The following is a 20,529-nucleotide window of genomic DNA, read 5'->3' as shown; positions in this document are numbered from 1 at the left end:
TACCAGAAAATGTGTGCCTATTCACAAATTGAGTAATTTGCGGAGTGCTTGCATTTTTTATTGTGTACTGAAGTAAGCCATACTACTAAATACAATATTCAAAGTATTTGTTTAATTGAAAGAAGATCCATTAAAAACCAACAAACATAACCCTTACACGTGAAAACATTTAAGAGGAACATCCCCAATAAGTTATCCATGCTATAAATATAACAAATGAATGTGTAATAGCAGACAATGAACCTGCACAGCAAACTTTCCCATTGTGGTAACTGAACCTAGGTTGAGGCACTAGATACCATCTATAAATTTCAGTGACATAAAGTACTGAAAACTATGTTAAAACTCCATTGATTGAAGTGGTTAAGTATTAGAATCACGCAGTATGATTCCGTTTTGCAAATAATCTTAATAAAAACTAAAGCTCCTATTACAAAGAAAAGAAGCAGTGAAACCCGGCAATATAGAAAATACTACACATCTGTGCATACATAGGGAGCGATCAGTGCTGCAGTGGGTCAGTGGATGCAGAAACAATCAGAAGTGTACTCAGCCCATATTTCAGTGACTTCAGTGACTTGCACTCAATGTCTCCTTTGTAGAGACTGAATTAGAGACAGCGAAACACCAAACCATTATTGTTTCCCTTTAAAGATTATATGACCACGTCTTGATTTCCAAGATCTCCTGCTTGGCATTTAATATTGCATGAATGCCAAATGAAAGCTCACATAAAGCAATAGAAAACATATAGTTACACTGAGCGAGATAATATTACCTTTATACTGTTTAATCCAGATGGTCCTAAAAGAACTCCACACATGATGTAACCAAACATAGTTGGCAGTCCTATCATTGTACACAACCATCCACAAGGAAGAGATAGCATTACTATGGTCACAATATCCTGCAAAACAATATGTGTATGCATTAGAAAGAAGAACTGTAATAGCAATGTTACTTTCAGAAATGACTTTACAACAGTAATAAATCACTTATCTAACACAAGGGGAATGCAACTACCGTGTTTCCCCGAAAATAAGACACTGTCTTTTATTTTTTTTGGCTCAAAAAAACACACTAGGTCTTATTTTAAGGGTAGGTCTTATTTTTTTTAATGTACAACAATCCACACTTATGCATGTAGAAAAGTCTACATGTATTCATGTACAAAAATATGGTGATCAGGGCAATCAGGGGTTCCGTACTTTTCCAAGAGCAATTTGCTAACCAATCGCTGGCCAGAATGAGCGAAGCGCACTTTCACTATCGATTCCTCACAGGCGGAGTGCATTTCGTATCACTCCGCCTGTGACAGGAGCCGGCGCTATAGAGGAGGCATCGGCTTATGCGGCTCTGCTCCCTCCGCTGCCGCCTCGCTTCCTCTAGCGCTGGCACCGCTGATTCTCTCCTGCCTCTCCTACGGCTCTTCAAGTTCCCCCTTATGCCACCACCGGCCCTGGGAATGGTCACAACTAGGTCTTATATTTTAGCAATTCCCAAAAATAGTACTAGGTCTTATTTACGGGGAAACAGGGTATGTACGTATGAATCACATAAGACACATTTACACTATATGTGAAATTATGATGGATTCCGAAAGTGTGCGTTTAATCAAAGTTTTGGATAGAGTATGGATGGAGTTAAAACCACTGACAATTATGACACAATAAAACAACTATGGTAGATGTCTCTAACAAGCCAGCTGCCTGTTTAATTCACCTGACTGAAGGTTCTGCCCCTAAGAAATATTTGACTGTACATCTCCCTAATGCCGCAAGAGTGTGCATTCTCTTTAGAATACTGAGGCTCAATTTAGGTCCACCTGGAGACCTTGTTTTTTTTCTTCCAAACTACTGAGGCTTATTTTATGTGAAATGGTGGCTCCTTCCTCCACTTAATCTGGTCATTTAGGGCAAAGTTTCCTTGCAACAAATCCTGGCATTACCTTTTGGGTATCGTTAGTCTTTTCCAGGGTGTAGCTACGCCCTGAGGTCCATCTTTCCGCAGGGAGCATAAGCCCCTTCCATACCTCTCTCTCTGTGTTTTTCTTCTCCCTCTTTTACCTCCTTGTGTTCCTGTCCATCACCCCACTGTGTTCTCTGTGTCTCCCATATCACAGGTTTCTTAATTGGGCTTGTGGTTGTTATTGTCGGTTTACTCCCTTTCCTGTGTATTAGGAGGCAAAGGCTCGTATGTTTTTGTAATTGATCTGAATGGGATGCACTTATGTTTGAACCCCTATATGTTGGTAGACCAGATGTAGCTGTTTAACTGCTTTCTCTTGTCTATGCAGATGTATTAGGTTGAAATTTCGAGAGCTAAAGTTGCAATTGTGCCTTATCAGCTTTATAACTCTTGACTGTTATGTTGTCATATTATACTGTTTTTATAATGGTGCTAAATAGAAGATTTTGGATTTAAAAAAAAAAAGAAGTCAATTAATTTTTTGCTGTCTGTGTCCTGTTTTCTGCGTTCAGTTGTCCTCTAAGACAGTTGTCAGCGGAATGGAATTCTTACTGAGAGATTTCCCCCAGCTTTTGTTTGGCAATATCTGTAAAATTGTGTTTTTTTAATAACTCTCTCTCTCTCTGTGGTAATGGTCACTAGGACAAATAGAGGGGTTGAATCTCCCCAGTGGGGATGCACACATCAATACAAATTTGACAGATGTATTTGATCTTAATATGTGTTTTGCACAAACATTTTTTTTTTTTTTTTAACAAGAGGTGAAATTTAAATTTAGAGTGGGCACTAGTGGGATGTTACCTGTTGGTTTCTTCTGTCATTTGGGTACTCTAAAGTCAAGATTTCCCTGCAGCATTTTGTGTCTCTGTCCCCTCCTACGAGCCATGGCAATGGTGTCACTCTTCTACAACTTACAGATATGTTGTTTGCACACCATTCTGCTTCGGAATATCAGCTTTAATTGTATTTCTTTAGCATGACATATGGATGCAACGTTTCGGAGCCTCACAGGACCCCTTTGTCAGCCTGGATGCTGATGAAGAAGTCCTGTGAGGCTCAGAAACGTTGCATCCATATGTCATGCTAAAGGAATGTGAATAAAGATAATATTCTGAAGCAGAATGGTGTGTGTACAACATACCTTTTAAATTGCATACTGTGGCGCCATCCACCTGTTCCAGCACTCATTGGATTCTGGGGTACATCGAGATGGTGTGCGAAGAGGATGTTACCAAGACTCACCTACAACTGGCTTCACCAGTTATATGTCAAAACAACATTATGGGAAAATGGATCACACCAGCGTCACACCATTTATTTTTGTAATGTTCACAGGAGCTGGGTGACACTTGTAGGCTGGGGGAGCTGGGTGACACTGGGTGTCACAGGAGTGAGCTGGGTGACACTCCTGTAGGAGGCCATTGACTACTAGATCTCTGTTATCCGCATTCCCCTCAACACAGCTGTAGCGCTTTCATGGTGCAAAGTTTTGGCATACATAATATATACCTTATATACTTAATAAACTTCTGGAAATGGAAACATTTGGCAACAAAGAAACTAGTAATTTTGTTCTAATGTGCAAATCTTTTTGCCTAGAACATATTCTCAAGAGGATTTCTAGATCCAAGCTTTAACTAGGAGGCTGTGGTGAGGCACGGTGACATCACTTGTGCCTCCCCGATATGTTAGATGCTGGGGCCTAGGCAAGTATGTAATTATTTATTTAAAAAAAAACGTTTTATTTTTTTATCTGCGTTTTTAAGGAAATGGTATGTTGGGCTGTCAGTAAAGCGGACCTTGCATATTTAAATGTAAGGTCAGCTTCAATCGAGGCAACAAGCTAAATAAATTCCACCAAATTCTCTATTATGGAAGAACCTAGTGAACAGCTTAAGTACAGCAGAGATTCTAAATTCTATTTATAAACAGAGAAAGAATTACCTTTATAAAGTGATGGTCTGCACGAGGCATGGTGGAATCTCTGGGCTTGGTCAATATGTACTGATTATTTTGCGAGTCAATAAGCATACTGAGTCCCAAGTCATCCTCTACGTGGCGTTGAGAATTATTCCTTTTTACTCCATCTTCTTCCACTCGCAAAACTGCTTCCACATTTACACCACGTACCTGTCACAAGCACAGTTCAAAAAGGGAATCATTTTTTGTGTAAACTTGGAAAAATAGGATTGAGGGACACAGAATTTCTTAAGGCTTGGTTACACAAATTAACACAATAAGGGAAATTCATCAATACTGGAGCAGATGTGCATGGCAACCAATCAACTTCTATCTTTTATTTTCAAAGCTTAACTGAACAAACTTAAGAGAAAAGCTGATTGGTTACCATGCACAGCTGCTCCAGATTTTGTCTGCTCCAGTATTGATAAATTCCCCTCAAGGTGTTTGGGTCTGTTTTACTGATATATTTACATACATACACAAACAAATCCTGGTTGACATTGCCAATAAACAAAAAAATAGAGCTGTCTCCCCAAAAAAGATTTTTGTGCACAATTGTTTAAAATACCATGATAATTGCAAGTTAAAACCTGAAGACCACTGGGAGACTCGTATATATGTATTCTCACTTAACATCAGAACTAGGACATCACATAATGCAAATGCACAACAGTATATTCAGATCATTCTTAAGTCCAATAAAGGAATTGCAATCAAGAAAGCAGTGAGAATACATATATACTAGTCTACTGAGATATGGGGCACAAAATGGTAGAGTGCGTCTTGATGGGGAATCCTTGAGACCATAAACGTGAATGATGGTCTGTCTCAGCCTCCTAGAGATGGTGAAAAGAGAACCCAGAGCACCCTTACGAGGTCCATCCAGGATTACATGAAAGAAGCAGTGGCTGAGAGATAGACCCTCAGACACATCCAGACAAGGGGAGGAAATTACCTTTTGGTGAAATGGAACCAGACAGAGGGAAGTAAGAACAATTACAAGATTGAGGTGAAAGACAAACTACCGTAGGCACCACCATCTGAACACCATCTTGTCCTTATGCAGAAACGGACAAGGTTCCTCGCAGGATAAGGCTGCCAGTTCAGGCACTCCGCTCACAGAGGCCATGGCAGCAAGAAACAACACCATGTGGGTCAGATTAGAGAGAGGAATGTCTCTATATGGTTAAAATGATTTATGAAGTACAGAGAAAACAAGATTCAGATCCTGTGGACTCCCAGGGGAATGGATGGGGTGCTACATGGGAGACTCCCTGTATACCACCAGTACCAAGGCATTTGAGATGTAAGCTGCCCAAGTGTTCACAAAGGTTAACAAATGTTCCCCAAATGTGGAAAATGGGGGCGCACCAACATGTAGAGAAAGGCTTTATGAAGATTTGGCAGACTGAGTGCCAAACCCTGCGGGTGAATGGGGAGTGAAGCATGAAGAGCAAAGGAGTGGAAAAACCAGAGGTATGTTTCTTAACAGATAAAGAGGGAGAAGGAGCAGTCTGGGTTTTTTGGGGCTTTTTCCAATGAGGGGGTCGAGTGCTCCTAAAACAAGTAGTATCCATGATGATGTCAAGATTAGGTGCAAAAAAAAATGTTATCCCTTTAGGGGTTGTGCGAATCAAACTTTTTACACAAGGGTTCCAGAGTCCAGCATATTAGCCAATGTGCCCTAGGCATATGAATGGGCATGAAACACATGCAAGTTAGGAGGCTTCTAGCAAACAAGCCACAACAATTCTGCTCCATCCTGCGACACACCTCCCAGATCAGCCATCAATGTTTTTCCCACAGAGGCTTCTGCACTTTTTTTTGGCATATGGGCCGCCATAAACACCAGCCTCCACTCATGTACAAGGCAGCATAGCCTAGCAATGGATGCACCCAGTAATGGACACACCAGTGTGCGCACCACCCACTGCTGTTATCTTTTCACAGACACATCCAGATTCAGCAGCTCCCCCCTCACCACATGCCTGCAGAGCTGCTACACAACTCCTTTACCTCCCCACTGCCACCAGACAAGACAGGCCTGGATATGTACCCCACACTTGCAGAGGTAAAATAGAAGAAATTAAGTTAGACATCAACATCTTACTCATGGACATGCAGTCCTCTGCCCAGAGTAGAATGTCCTCGGACAGTGACAGGAGGGTATGAGATCTTGTGACCCCCTGTTTGTTGATGTATGCCATTGCAGTAGCATTGTCCGATGAGATCCTTACGCTTGTTACGATGTCCTGCTCGGCCGGAGGAAACACAAAATAACTGAGGTGTGCTAGGCTGGTACTCTTTTTATTCTAGGTGTGGGTGATGTGTTTCCTGTTTCCGGTGGGAGGAGCCTATCTCTCTAATGCTGTCCTGGAAGGTGACTAGAGAAAAATTGATAGAGAGAACTAGTGAAGCTGAAAGGCGTAAAAGGGGAGTTGGAGAAATCTAACACTCTTTATTAAAAACACACTGACCTACAGGGGGAAAAAAAATTAAATTTATGGAGGAAAAGGTGGATGGTATTAAAAACAGGTTTCCTTAGAAAAAGTAGAGATGACGACCCTGCAGCATTAACAGAACACCAGCTTACTACCAAACTTGGCCAAAAGGTACATTCAGGTACTTGAATGCATTTTCAAAATTTAATTCTAGAGTTTGGTGTCACGTTAAGGCATTTTTTCGCACATTTGGCTAGCGTTTTGAGGTGTTTTTAGTCGGTTCCATGTGTGCAACAGAATGCGCAAAAATGATTGCATCATTGATGAGTTTCCATTGAAGTATATTGGGCCAAAAGCGCAGAAATCTGCAGAAAAGTAGCTCTCTTACTTTTTCTACTACTGTACAGGCAACAGAATGCTCAGGTGTGAACAGGGTCCACAGAAAACAATGGGATTCCTTTGTTCAGTGATTTGTAGTTCCGACCTTTGAGCTACAAAACGCAGAGAAAATAATCTTCACCTAGCCAGATCTCAGATCTAATGCTCCTCTTAGGATCAGCAATGCTGATGTTTTCCTCTATCCAGACTACACTGTGCAGATTCAGAAGAACAAGGTCAAGCAGAAAATAAAGGGCCTTGGCTTCCCTACTCCTTGATCTTCCTGGCTAAGCTGCGTATTTAGTACCAGGACAAAATTGACTTCTTTACCATGCCAAAGGAAGCTACAATTTCAATTAAACATGCTACCCACCCTGGCTTATCACCTAAGCTAGGCCCAGCTACCTGAACCACTAACCTTCTGGAAAAATTGTATTAATATTTTTGCAAATGTCTATTGTACAAGTGAGTTGGGAAAGGTCTACAGCATTTATCAATGGCCTTATTGCAGATTACTCATTCATAACGAATTTACAACTGTCCACCACAGAAATGTTCAAATGCCAAGGTGTTACTATTAACAACGACCTCACCACTCAATGTAGAACCTCTGGTTACATAGACGGAAACAAAAATTAGAATATGGTATTTCCTGCCCAAATATATCTCTCCTCTTTAAAGCATCCCTCTCATTCCTAACAAAATTTTCCACAGAATAGAAGCTAGCCTGTCCTTTACTTGGCAGGGGAAACGCCCTGAATATGCAAATCTGCTTTTCTAGCTACACATGATGCTGGTGGGCTGGTTCTGCCCAGTATAGTCAACTACAGTCATGGCAAAAAATATTGTAACAATAATGGCATAATCATAAATATATATTGAAACAAAAAGTATTGCCACCCCTGAATTTCTGTCAGATAATGCAGCACTTTGCTCAGAAAACTGTTGCAATTACAAATGTTTAGGCATGCTCATGTTCATTTTTTTTGTTTGTATTGGTAGGACACAAAAAAGATAAGGGGGGGGGGTTAGAGCCTTTTTTTTTGTTTGTATTGGGAGGACACAAAAAAGATAAGGGGGGGGGGGTTAGAGCCAAATCTGACACATTTCACACAAAGCTCCAAAAATGGACTGGACAAAATTATTGGCACCATCTATTAATATTTGGTAGCCCAGCCCTTGGAAAAAATTACTGAATCAGTTGCTTCCTGTAACCATCAATGAGTTTCTTACACATCTGTACAGGAATTTTGGAGCACTCTTCTTTTTCGCCAACTGCTCCAGCCCTCTCGGATTGGAAGGGTTCCTTTCCCAACTGCTGTTTTGAGACCTCTCCACGGGTGCTCTATGGGATTTTGGTCTGGACCCATTGCTGGCCAGCTCAGTACTCTCCAGCGCTTTGTCTGAAACCATTTCTGGGTGCTTTTTGATGTGTGCTTTGGGTCATCGTCACCTCTGACGGAGACCCAACTTTCAGACACTGGGCCCTACATTGCACCCCCAGAATTGTTTGGTAGTCTTCAGATTTCATAATGCCATGTACACAGTCAAGACATCCAGTGCCTGAAGCAGCAAAGCAACCCCAAAACATCAATGAACCTCCACCATGTTTCACTGTAGGGACTGTATTTTTTTTCTTTAAAGGCCTAATTTCTTTTTATGAAAACAGGAGAATGATGGGCTTTACCAAAATGCTGTTAATTTTGTGTCATACCAATAAAAACAAAATAAACATGAGAATGCCTAAACATTTGTAATTGCAACAATATTCTGCGCGAAGTGGTGCATTATCCGACAGAAATACAGGGGTGCCAATATTTTTGGCCATGACTGTATTTCCTGGTTTACCAGCTTACCTATATATAGGACTAGTTTCTCTTTTCCTCAAACAATGCAGCTTTTATGACAGTAGCCGCAATGGTGGAGGTTACTTGAGCAGCCACAGAATTTGGCCTATTATATACCGTCTCATTCATATGGCAGAACTTCACCAATAGATGTCTCAGTTCTAGCCTAGCATAAAGGATGTTTGTGGACTTCCAAATACTATACAACTAACTAACCATACCAAGCAAAATGTTTTTCAAATACTTATTGAGGGATGCTATAAGGGCATAGTTTGGCTCCCCTCAGGCATCCTTTCAGGAAGATCCACTTGACAACCTTCTCCACGACTTGACACAGCAAAAAGATATAACCCATGTCTACAACCCACTACAAACAGCTGGCTCTCAACCCTTTGACAACTACTTTAAGAAGTGGACTTCTGACTTGCCTACACTATCCCCAGACACATGGCATAAAATTATTAGTTAAGGCAGTGGGCCTTAAAATGGGTCATAAATTCTTGCATGATCGTGGTTATAACCTCATCTAAGAAGGGAGAAGGCCAAAGCACACCATGGAGACAGAAGAGGACTCCGAGAATCGAATGGACTCTTAAGATCAGAGGATAAGAATTTCAGGCTGAAAGCGTCAACACCGCCTGAAGCTTTGCTGTAAGGAGCCCCAGAACCTTTAGTAGAATTTGAGGGGGGGCACGCAAGTCTCTGGAATCACACATGTTGCAAAAGGATAGCAGTAAGGCAACCTTTAGGCTTAGGTTAAAAACCAACGTCTCAGGTACTAAGGAAATAAGGACACACCCAGTGGCAGATGCGGATAAAATGGTCAGAGGTGACCAGTCACTTTAGGCAAGCAAAAGGAATGACTCAAAGATCAAAGTTCCACGTGCAGGCAGGAGCAGCAGCAGAAGCGAGATGCTTCTTTGGTGCTTTATGACAGGAGAGACAAAAGGGCACAAATAACAATCCACTCAGTGGGTGACACCAGTGCTTAGTCCCCCAGCGTCCCCATTCTTGTGGCCAAAGGTCACTACCAGGCTATCCCACCAAATCCAGTCGAATGGGATCCGGATGTGGTACTCCAAAAGCAAGGCCAAGGACGAATGAGCCGAAAAACTGAAATCCAATAGACAAAGCTTCAACAGCGGTGTGTAAAAGTGTTGATTGAATGGGGGGGGGAAAAAAAAAATCAAAAGAAAAATAGCTGCAAAAAAAAGTTATTCTTAACACAGCAGGAACTTAGAAAAGACATCCATTCCCCTAGAGCACTAGCAAAAAAAACAGACATGCTGGTCATGGGAGGAGTTATCCTATGATGGCCTACAGTTTGTTTACTAGTGTCCAATCTTCCTAAATGTTCACGCAAATTTTTACACTATTCACATACCTGTCTGTTGTTGGGCATAGATCAAGCTGGTCTAGCCATCTGCAGTGGTACAGCGTAACTTATTTAAAAGGAAGAGAAGTCAACGAGAGAAGGAATAAGCACAGAGGGAACCAACAGTACATGAGCTGAGGTTATCAGCTCAGCAACACAATACATGTGGTTAATTCTATATTTCTCTTTTAGCACAGTGGAATTTAAAATTCAAAATCCACTAAAAAGAGATATTTCGCTTCTGCCAGGGATCTTCCTTACTAAATATTCACTCCTGGCATTATACTCACACTTTCCAGCAGATAAAATGAGGAGTTAAAATTGCGTATCTAGTTTGCACACAACACCCATTAAATAAACATTTTAAAATACACAAATGTCAACGTAAAACTATAACATTCTTGGCTGGGATAATAAAATAAGGATAATGGAAGGGCTGAAATATTTACATTTCCTAGAGAAAGTGTTGCTCTAGCCATCCACCCCTGTAAAGTCCTAGCACTTGGTCATTTGATCACAGTAAAAAGAAGGGTCAGACAAATTGAACCCTGACCCTTCCTTTCTGCAAAAATCTGATAACTAGCCCTTGAGGCACATGAGCATAATTGAAGAGAGCATAGAGCAGCATTTTCCCCGAGGAAAAAAAAAAATTGGCATTGTGCAGATAATGAGGTCTGAGGACCCTCAAAACTCTGTGCCAAATGGAATGTCATCCTGAAAGTTCACAACTCTGGGACACCAATTTAGAATCTTGGGTGTCTCATACAACATAGTAGGTCAATAAACAAACTCTCTAGCAAAGACCTTGCAATAAAAGAGTACTTTAGCCAAACCTTTTTGTAGTTCTCTTTTGGGTCACAGGAGGACATTTATTAATGTCCTCCTGTGATCCAAAACACAGCAAATAGCAGGCCTATTGCCTGCTATATGCTGAAGGTGCGACAATATCATAGGGATCCTCCCTGCTTTGTGATCGACAGCTGGCTGTGCCACTCTAGAGGCAGAGCCAGCTCTGCCAGCCCCTTCCCCCATTTGTCCCTCCAATCAGCAGTGGAAGAACAGAGAGGGGAGGGGAATCCCTACGGGAAGCAGTGGCTGACAGTTGCCACTCTCTGCAGGGAGAAGATCAGGAACTGAGCGATCAACGGTTTGTAATCGCTCAGTTCTTGATCTATAGAGCCAACATGTGATAGCTGCAGTGTCGCACGTTGGCTCTAACTATGGGGATGAGTGCCTCTCACTCTCCCCATAGTTCTCTATTAAGCTTCAAAGCATTTCTATTAAAGAGGAACTTCACTCTTACCATTAAAATGACAACAAAAACACCTTTATAAAAGGTTTAGTAATGACAATCTACAAACTGATACTTCTAGATAATTGCCGGCTTTGTATTCTTTGCATACATTATTTTTCCTTTCATTCTCAGTCTTCTGACAGTGGCCATGTTAACTAAGGGCAGGATACTAGATCTCCCTTTACTTCCTGAAACTCTGGCACATATGACTAGGACATGTGACCATGCACATCATCTCAAGGGAGGAAAATGCCATTCCCTAGGATCTCATGAAATTACAGATGAGATTTACCAGCAATGCACTGCTAATGTAACCTTCACAGAATGCATCTCTTAGGCATGGGCTACATCACTAAAGCCCAAGAGGACCAGGAAGTGGAAAGAATTGTAAGAAAAATATGTTTATTTAACTAATGAATGTAAGAGTATTTCATATCAGCATCCAGAGTTGCATGCTAAAGTTAATTTTAGTGAAAGGGGGTAAAAGGTCCACTTTAAGCGGACCTTTTACCCCCTATAAATCCATCCTTACTCCTCCCTTCCTTCCCATAGACTGTAGGCTCTACACCCCTATGATACAACTTCATATATTATCAGTTGCAAGAATACAGTTTGTTTTTAAATTCCATTACCATGTACCGTATATACTCGAGTATAAGCCGTCCCGAATATAAGCCGAGTCGAGCGGGGTCATCTGGCAGTCTCCGGCCACCTAAATTAGGACCCGGAGACTGCCAGATGACCCCGCTCGGAGCGCCGCACCCCGAGCAGCAGTGACGCGACGCTCGGCGAGGTAAGTAAGAAGACGCGCTGGCGCTGACTCGAGTATAAGCCGAGGGGGGCACTTTTCACCCAAAAAAATGGGCTGAAAATCTCGGCTTATACTCGAGTATATACGGTATGCTATTCTTACCTTATACGGTAAAGCATTTCATAGCTTAAAGTGACATTAAAGGCCAATTCTTTTTTTCTCCCTCCTAATGCTGCTGTAAGTATTTACCTTATGTAATGCCTCTTGCTGCGAACATCTTCTTCCTTCTAGTCATTTCCAACAGTCCCCTCAGTGCTAGTGCTGCTGACTGATCCGCCGACTCATATTTCTTCCTGTGTCCCACGGAGTCTGTCCTGCGTGCACGCTCCCAGCGTGCGTGCATTCACTTTAATTGTGTCACTCCTCTCCCCTCAAGTAATATCGGGATCACACGTTCGTGAAACTGTGTTCTGCAGCAGGGAGCAAGCGGTGCAGACATAGGTAAATTAATAAATAATTTGGCCACTTTCTCTGTTTTGTAAATGTTTTGTAAATGTTGGGGCATGTTCTACTGCTTGCTATATACTTACATTGTACCAAGCTGGACCAAAGTATATAAACATGTTTGAAGCTGGAGTTCAGCTTTAAAGGAGAATTAGGGCTTTGCCCCATAGTTCTCCTTAGGGTAACGGGAGGACACAAACTAGCGTCCTCCCGTCACCCTCTCGTCACCCTAAGCTCAGTATAATGCGAGCAACAGCTCGCGGTATACTGAGACGCCGCAGCTGAAGCAGATCCCGACACTTATGTCTGGATCCGCCCAGCTGCGTGACAGCTGGCTCTGCCTATCTAGAGGCAGAGCCAGCTGTACCCGCCCCCTCCACTTCCGTTCCGCCAGTCAGCGCTGGAGGATCGGAGCGAGGAGGGGGGAATCCAGCTCCTCCCCTGTCACGGCAGAGAGCCGTGACAGGATCGAGAAGTGAGCGAACGCCGGTATGTGTTCGCTCAATTCCCGATCTACTGAGCCGACTTGCGACAGTCTCATTGAAAAGCACTCACCTCATAGTTCTCCTTTAACCAACTGAAAAATGTTCAATTTCAACTTTCTGTTGCAAGAGGACAACACTAAGCCACTGCCTTGCAATTTGCAGTAGTGTTGTCAGCCTACTGTGCATGCTCCTTCAGTTGGCTGTTGGGCTACCTATCTGCTCTGCGCATTGCCTTTTGAAGATCTTGACACAGTTCTACTTTAAATTCTATTTCTTATTTACCTTCCCCTTTTTGGTCAAGATCCTTCTGCAATATATCACCATACTACAGATTTGTAATAATTCTTTATAGTTTTCTGTCATTAGAAAAATGGCAATATTGCTATGACCTCCCACAGATCAATAACACATAGGCAGAACTAAAGGTAAGTATTTCAGCCCTTCTGTTACTATTTACTTATCCATTCCAGCAAACCTCACCTCAGCTCATTTGCCATTGCAGGCCACTCCTTGTGAAAATGCTTGCTGCCTTACTAATGCTCTAAATATCATTCTGTGTCAATGACTTGGAACAATTACACATTTCACACATGCGGTCATCACTTCTGAGTTCACACGTTGCATTGTTTTAGTGACTCAGTATTGAATCCAAAGACAGGCATAGAATTGGAATCTCCAGTAGGAGGAAAGCTTTAATGGCCAACACCTCTCAAAGCAGGCTTATTTAAACCTAAAGAGAGTCATGCCATAGGATGTCCCAATGTAGTGGATGAACACAATTTGAAGTTAAAACTTAAGGCAGGTATTTACCTTAGCCTGGCTTCCAACACTTTCAGAAGGTGGAGGTGACATTGCTGCCTGAGAGATGCGAACACAAAATCTAATTTAAATGTGCTTCAGACCATTGCAGCGCCTAGCTCTCAGAGCACCAACGACGTCACCTGTCACCTGGAAGCAAGCCAAGGTAACTTTTTGTTGTTGTTTTCAACGGCTTTTTCAACCATTTGTATTTTTAGGTGTCAGACAACAAAAAATAGAAAAACAGGAATGTTCACTATTAAATAGAAAAGTATTAGGATATGTGTTGAATTATGAAATAGAAATGCAGTTATGTGGCTTCAGAAACACTGGAGGAACCTAAAACCAGTAATGCAGAAGAATTGAACTGTGTGTATGTATAATACATTATATATATATATATAATGTGGATTTTAAGAAAAAGCACTGTGGCAGCATACATCCTTAAAAACACATTTGCCTTTATTCAATAAAGAGTTCTAAATCCTAGGTGCAGTAATCCATAGCAACAATTAGAACCTCTTTTCTTCTGATACAGCAGTTACAAATGAGAAGTCTGGATTGAACAATCCATTTATTTGTAGATGTTACTGGCATCACTATCACACTCATCTTGGCTCTGTTAAAATGAATGGAAAATGCATGGGATGTGTAGCAACTAGAACTTTCTTGAAACAAAAATGGGAGTGACATGTGCATTATTTGGGCAACAGCTCCAATTTTTTTATGCTTTTTTTGGACATTGTCAGTTACTGTATATGTAACAATTTGTGCAATAAGGAACAATCACTTTCACACCTTGTTTTTTTTTTTGTTTTCCCTTATTGTATATGTTTTATATGAACAAACCTAATAAAACTTCTTGTTACAAAAAACATTCACAGCTTGAGGATCTTCTCTTTCTATAGCATATTATCTTTCCTCAAAGATTATATATTTATAACATGAACAAGGTTCATAGTCCCTAGAAAAAAAAATATATACACCAGTTATATAGTTTGAAGAAGATGACAGTCTGTTAAAGTGGCAACCTTGCAAGCGCAGCACACAATACAGTATACTCTAATACTGAAAAACGAAAACCGGGCTTTCTGGCTGTAACTACAAGATGTCAGTGACAAATCACTTGTGGAACAAGGAGTACACAAGAACGACTTCCAAGAGGAGCTACATCCTGCTTCACGGAGATTCAGCAACGCACGGCAACAACCCAGCACTATATCACACAATATTACAACCCAAGTGGGAAAAACACTGAACGTGTTGCAGCTGGCACTGAGTATATAGATATATAAAGTGCCAATAAACAATGTCTAAACCTCTTTGAAAAATAAATTTTTCCTGTCACATTAAAATTGTAACATTTTTTGGTATGATACTGTAACACTGCCTGTAATAGTTGTAAACTGACCACTTATAGGAAACCTGTTCTAAGAAAATACATAGGCTGCTTTAGCTGAACGTTCCTCTTGGAAAGGTTAGCCACTTGGACTGTATGTTGATCCAAAGCTTGTTCAGAGTTTAGGAATTAGAAAAAACTGAGATCGGAGACAGGTAAGCAATGGCAGCACCCACATTTCTGTAATTAGTCACTACATGTGCAGGTTCTGAAGTGCTACACAACAGTTGTGCTTTACTGCTTCCTACAATTCAAGTCTAAGTCAGCATACTCATTAAAAACAATGCACTCCAGTGTGACGGACACTTTTTTTTTTTGGCTAGGAATATTTTTAGCAAGTACAGAAAATACCTCTTGATCTTGCCAGAAGTGTCATTGTCACTTCCTGCAAACTGAAATTCAAGCAAAAAATCCTTCTCAGGATCACCAGGTGAAAATAAAGGGAAAATAGCAGGGAAACTAATGCAGCCTTCTCATCGTAGGACTGATAAGCTCCAATACAAATTTCTTTTGGGGTTTAGTCTCACTTTAACAGCTGTTCCAGGCCACTATATGTCTGTCTATAGACTGCGGCATGCAGAAGTGGTTAAAACAAGAACACGGCTGCTGCCGCCGTCAGTTTCCCCAGGTTACGCTGTCCCCATGCGGCGCCCGGGACAGGCTTGGCCGGTCTGCCTGCAATGATCGGAGAGAGATTCAGCGGCTTCCAGTATTACATCACTTCTGGTGTCACTATCTACAGTCTCTGGCTCATAGAGCCAGGAGATGAAGCTGATGAAGCAGATCTCTGCTTCCTCAACTTCCTTGGGGTCCCTAGGTGAAGTTACATTTCACCGCGAACGTCAGAGTGAAAGCAATCATTCGAGGCCATTCAATCACTGATAACACTAAACTGATGAGTGGTAAAAGCGTTTAAATTGTTCCCTATGAGAAATTTGGGGTATTGACGTTTTTTGCGGCTTCACGGGCAAACGCAATTTTAAGGCTTGACATGTTTGGTATCCATTTACCCGACGTGACCCCGCCTTTTATATTTTACCAAAAAACTGGGTATTATATTATGTTTCTGTGCACTAAATTTTAATTTTGTTTATTTTTTCCTAAAAATACTGGTTTGCGCAAAATCCATGTGTCAAAAAATTGCAACTAGCATTTTTTTATTCTACAGGGCCTCTGCTTTCATAAAATATATCATTGTTTGGGGGTTTAAAGCGGTTTTCTAGCCAAAAATTTATATTTTATCATGTGTTTGCAAACAGTAAGAAAATTCTCTGGGCGGCAAGTGGTTAAGCAGTGTTATTTGTAACTAATCTTACCGTTTTTGAATGGCTATTGTTAGAATCTCTATTTTTAATGCAATCTTTGGAAGAGCGAGCATTTAAGAATGAAAATTCACCATAAAAGTACCTTAAAATTAGTAAAATATGACTGTGTAAGTGTCAAAAATGTCTAGGTTGCTTATTATTGCCCATGTAACCACCAAGAACAGGAAACACATTTTTATACGACAATATATCATTAAATGGTTTTCCAAGAGAGTGAAGATAGCCAACCAGCACACAGTACACAAAAAGCCAGTAGATTAGGTATCAATCCCATTGTTATATGAAAGACAAAATCCAGGAAGCGTTAACAGGACCAGCATGGGGAGGGGCTGGAAAGTGATATGCAGGAAGCGGGCAGTGCTTCATATCGGAGAAAAGCTCTAGGAAAATGACGGCTGCTTGCCAGAATGTGCAGACCTACCTGCCAATTGTCCGTCTTAAACTGGCCATAGACCTATAGATTATCTGCAGATTTTCTATTGTCAGATGGAAAAAGTGCAACAGATTCCTCCATCTAGGCTACACTGTGTGGATGGAGGAATCTCCCACTGGGCCAAGCTTCAGTATCTTGCTGGTCGTCCACGCTGGCTCTCAAAATACCTGAACAATGCCGGCATCCAATCAAATTGTTCAGGTATTTTGAGAGCCAGCGGGGCCGACTAGCAAGATACTAAAGCTTGGCCCAGTGGGAGAATCCTCCATCCACACAGTTTAGCATAGATGGAGGAATCTGTTGCTCTTTTTTCCATCTGACCATAGAAATTCTGCAGATAATGTATAAGTGTATGGCCAGCTTTATGATCCACTGATAAGAGCTGTGGGACAAGTATGAGATGCTAAAGGCGTATATGCCGAGTGTACAAGGGTGCATTAGGGAGTGTCCTCTCCACACAGTACGTCATAAATCACATTGTTATACAATTCCCTATGCTATGCAGTATGGAACATACATCGCCTGAAGTATGTTACATATGCCACACTGCTCCACCTTGAACTCTAAGCTCTATGTTATATACTCCATCACAGTGTTTTCATGGTATTATACAGACTTTATGTGTACCACTAGGGCTCACAATGTTCAATTAACAGTCACACTTTTGTGAGTTCCTGCATAAACTCGTTAGATCTCGTCTAAATCTAATGATGCACACAATTTGTATTATTCCAAAAAATGTAAAAGCCTTTTACTGGTAACAGTATTACTGTGTGAACTGGACAAGTTAGTCCCTGCAAATAATGCAAATAAATTTACATTTTCCTGGAAATGTATATTCTGATGTTCTTTGTTACAAAATGCACTGCCAGTTATCCTTTAACTCAAGACAGTGGTAGCCAAATTAATATGGAATTCAGGAGCCAGTCAGTCCAATCCAGGAGCCAGCAGGTTTTTTTGTTGGCTCCATTGACAACAATTGGAGAAAACTAGGCACAAGCTGTTATTTTAAGTAGAAGTGGCTACCTGATTCCTGGGATTTGTCCGACCCTGACAGTAGAACACGGTCTTACTATTAATTTGTTTATTCAAATGTAGGCAAATGTAACCAAAAGTTGCTCAAACATGTTATAGCACAATACTTACAGACTTGTTATCATCAAAAGCATGGTCTTCTATCTCCTCCTCGAGCCTATCAGCAGCTTTTCTCACATCTTCAAGAATCTCATCAAGCATAGAAAGACTTTTATTTCGGTGTTGCATGTTCTTAAGTGCCTCCACCTGATGCTTTTCAGCTGCCATAAGTTCCACATATTCCTTCTCTTCCTAGACAAGATCAGTAATCAGACACACAGCACAGTTAAGAGACAGGAAGAAACGTCCACTGATATCTTAGAAACAGACACAGCTGCCGCTACAAATCTCTGTAAAACTATGACAGAACTAGAGTTACTCAAACCCACCCATATAACTTTTTCCAAAACTGTTACATTCAAGGCATGCCTCTGTTGATGTCTGTTACAGTTGCTAATGAGCTTATGGCAGCTCTCAACGGAACTTGTAAGCCCTGAAATGGCTGATGTCATAGCCGATCACATGTGCAGCACCATGGCACCTGCAGATCTAAACAGATGCAAGGATGGCACCGTCTTGACTGTAAAAGGATAGGAGGTTTTAGCTTCGCTTTACTGCGCAACCCCAGAAAGCAAGTAAACTCCATCCAGCATGCACCATCCCAACATTTGTAAAAGATGGGTGCCGGGATAATGAAACTCCTGTGTGTCTGAGTCGGGGTTATGTTACCTGCCGGCTACCAAAGGCTAAAGTAAGAATATGGACCTGGAAAAAATGGCAGCGGCAGTGTAGTGACAAGGGGCAGCTCAGATTGACCTCTCATTTCTGGTTCCCTGTAGAGATTGAAGGGTAAGTTGACAACTTTTTCAATAATCGATTATAATCGATTATGTCGATTAGTTGTTGCAGCCCTAGTATAGAGGCCCGCTGTACATCCAGAATAGAATGCTTCTTATTCAGTGGCCACTTTTATTCTAGATTACCTCTGTTGCTTAAATGACCGTTTGACTGAGACAGTATACATAAGGATCCATTCAGTTATATGCAGACAATTGGAATCTTTACTAATAAGTGTATACTTTTGATACAATTATCCTAATTAGCAGCCCCCCAAAAAAAGACATTTAAATAAGGTTTTGAAGGTGTAATGCAAATTTTTTTTTTTTTTATGATAGAGTGAGGAAAACCTCTGTCAGGATTTAATTGCCGTCTATGAACCCGGGGTAGACTCACTCTCGGTTTGTCCTGATTACCATGGTCTCCAATACAAAAATTGATAGAAAATCCAAACTTTTATGAGTTGTCACAGCAACAGAAATCTTCCAGTTGGAACAACTGTTCCTGTGACAATTGCCTACAAAGGGATTTCCTCTGCTGTACGGTCAGAAATATGTGGCCATCCCTCCTTAAGATTGAATTTATGTGATTCCAGTGAAGGATGCTGTTCTACAGCATACAAATACATTTTAGACAACTGTGCGCTTCCAACCTAGTGGCAGCAATTTAGGGGAAAGCCCCTTTTCTGTTCCAGCATAACTGTGCCACTGTTCACAAAGCCAAGGCCATAAAGACATGGTTTGATGAGTTTGATGTGGAATAACTTCCGCGGTCTACACACAGACATGGTCTCAATCCTACTGAACACCTTTGAGATGAATTGGAACAGCAATTGTGAGCCAAATCTTTTCAATGAATGGGTACAAATTTCACAGACATGCTCCGAAACATTACAAACCTTGATGGCAGCTTCTCTTAAAGCTTCCAGCCTCTGTCTGCTGCTTTCTATTATGTTCACTACATCTTTGTAATCTCCCTGCAAAGCCCTGCGCAGGCCATTTACTGCTTGAAACACAGAGTTCTCACTCTCATTTAGCTCCTTTTGGAAGATTTCAAATGTGTGCACTTGAAAGAGCTTCTCTTCGGGGGACAGTCCAGGATCTTTTTCCACAGCCTTGATAGCGTTTTTCAGTTTATTAAGTACCACGTTCTTCTGGCGTAGTAGCCCAGACAGTTTTCGGCAGTTGTTGAGAAGCCACTCCTTTTTTTGGCTGGCTGTGGCTCCTTTGCCTCGATATAGCTTGATGGCATGTTTAGCTACCCCTTCGTGCTCTGCGGCAAGCATCAGGTGGCAACATAGCTGCAGAGGTAAAACCCACAGGACGCAAGTCTTCATGGCTTCTTTCTGCTACTGGTAGAAATAACATTGAAACGCAGAATCTTCAGATGGTCTTGTTACTGTGCACATGGCTGAATATTCTAGGAGATAATATGGTGAAATATCATTTATTCAAGCACTATAGTTTAAAGGATTTTAAAACAATGATAGAAAAACTTATACCAATCTCCTAGATTGAACTTGTGATCCCATAATTCATTCTCAGACATATTTTTAGTGTCTTCTATAAAGCCGGCCATACACTTTACAACCATCGCGAGACTTTCGTAAGGCATTTCGTAAGGTAATTAAAAGCTTGTACGATTTGCCCATCTTGGAC

The 20,529-nt window shown here is 41.3% G+C and overlaps 1 protein-coding gene across 1 annotated transcript in view; it reads right to left on the bottom strand.

The window, feature by feature from the left end:
* The window catches only part of TMCO3 (transmembrane and coiled-coil domains 3), a 42,908-nt gene extending 22,624 nt beyond the window's left edge, over window positions 1–20,284 (bottom strand). The window contains exons 1-4 of the mRNA XM_018562258.1: window positions 19,770–20,284; window positions 18,107–18,286; window positions 3,913–4,098; window positions 779–907 (exon numbers count right to left, since the gene is read on the bottom strand). Of these exons, the coding sequence (XP_018417760.1) occupies window positions 779–907; window positions 3,913–4,098; window positions 18,107–18,286; window positions 19,770–20,207 (933 nt within the window). The 5' untranslated portion in view covers window positions 20,208–20,284. The remainder of the gene's footprint in view (window positions 1–778; window positions 908–3,912; window positions 4,099–18,106; window positions 18,287–19,769) is intronic.
* Window positions 20,285–20,529: the final 245 nt, after the last annotated feature.

The sequence above is a fragment of the Nanorana parkeri genome, unplaced genomic scaffold, assembly GCF_000935625.1.
Source record: "Nanorana parkeri isolate BGI_ZX_2015 unplaced genomic scaffold, ASM93562v1 scaffold567, whole genome shotgun sequence".
In the NCBI taxonomy this organism is placed as follows: Eukaryota; Metazoa; Chordata; class Amphibia; order Anura; family Dicroglossidae; genus Nanorana; species Nanorana parkeri.
This window is presented reverse-complemented; position numbering and strand designations above follow the sequence as displayed.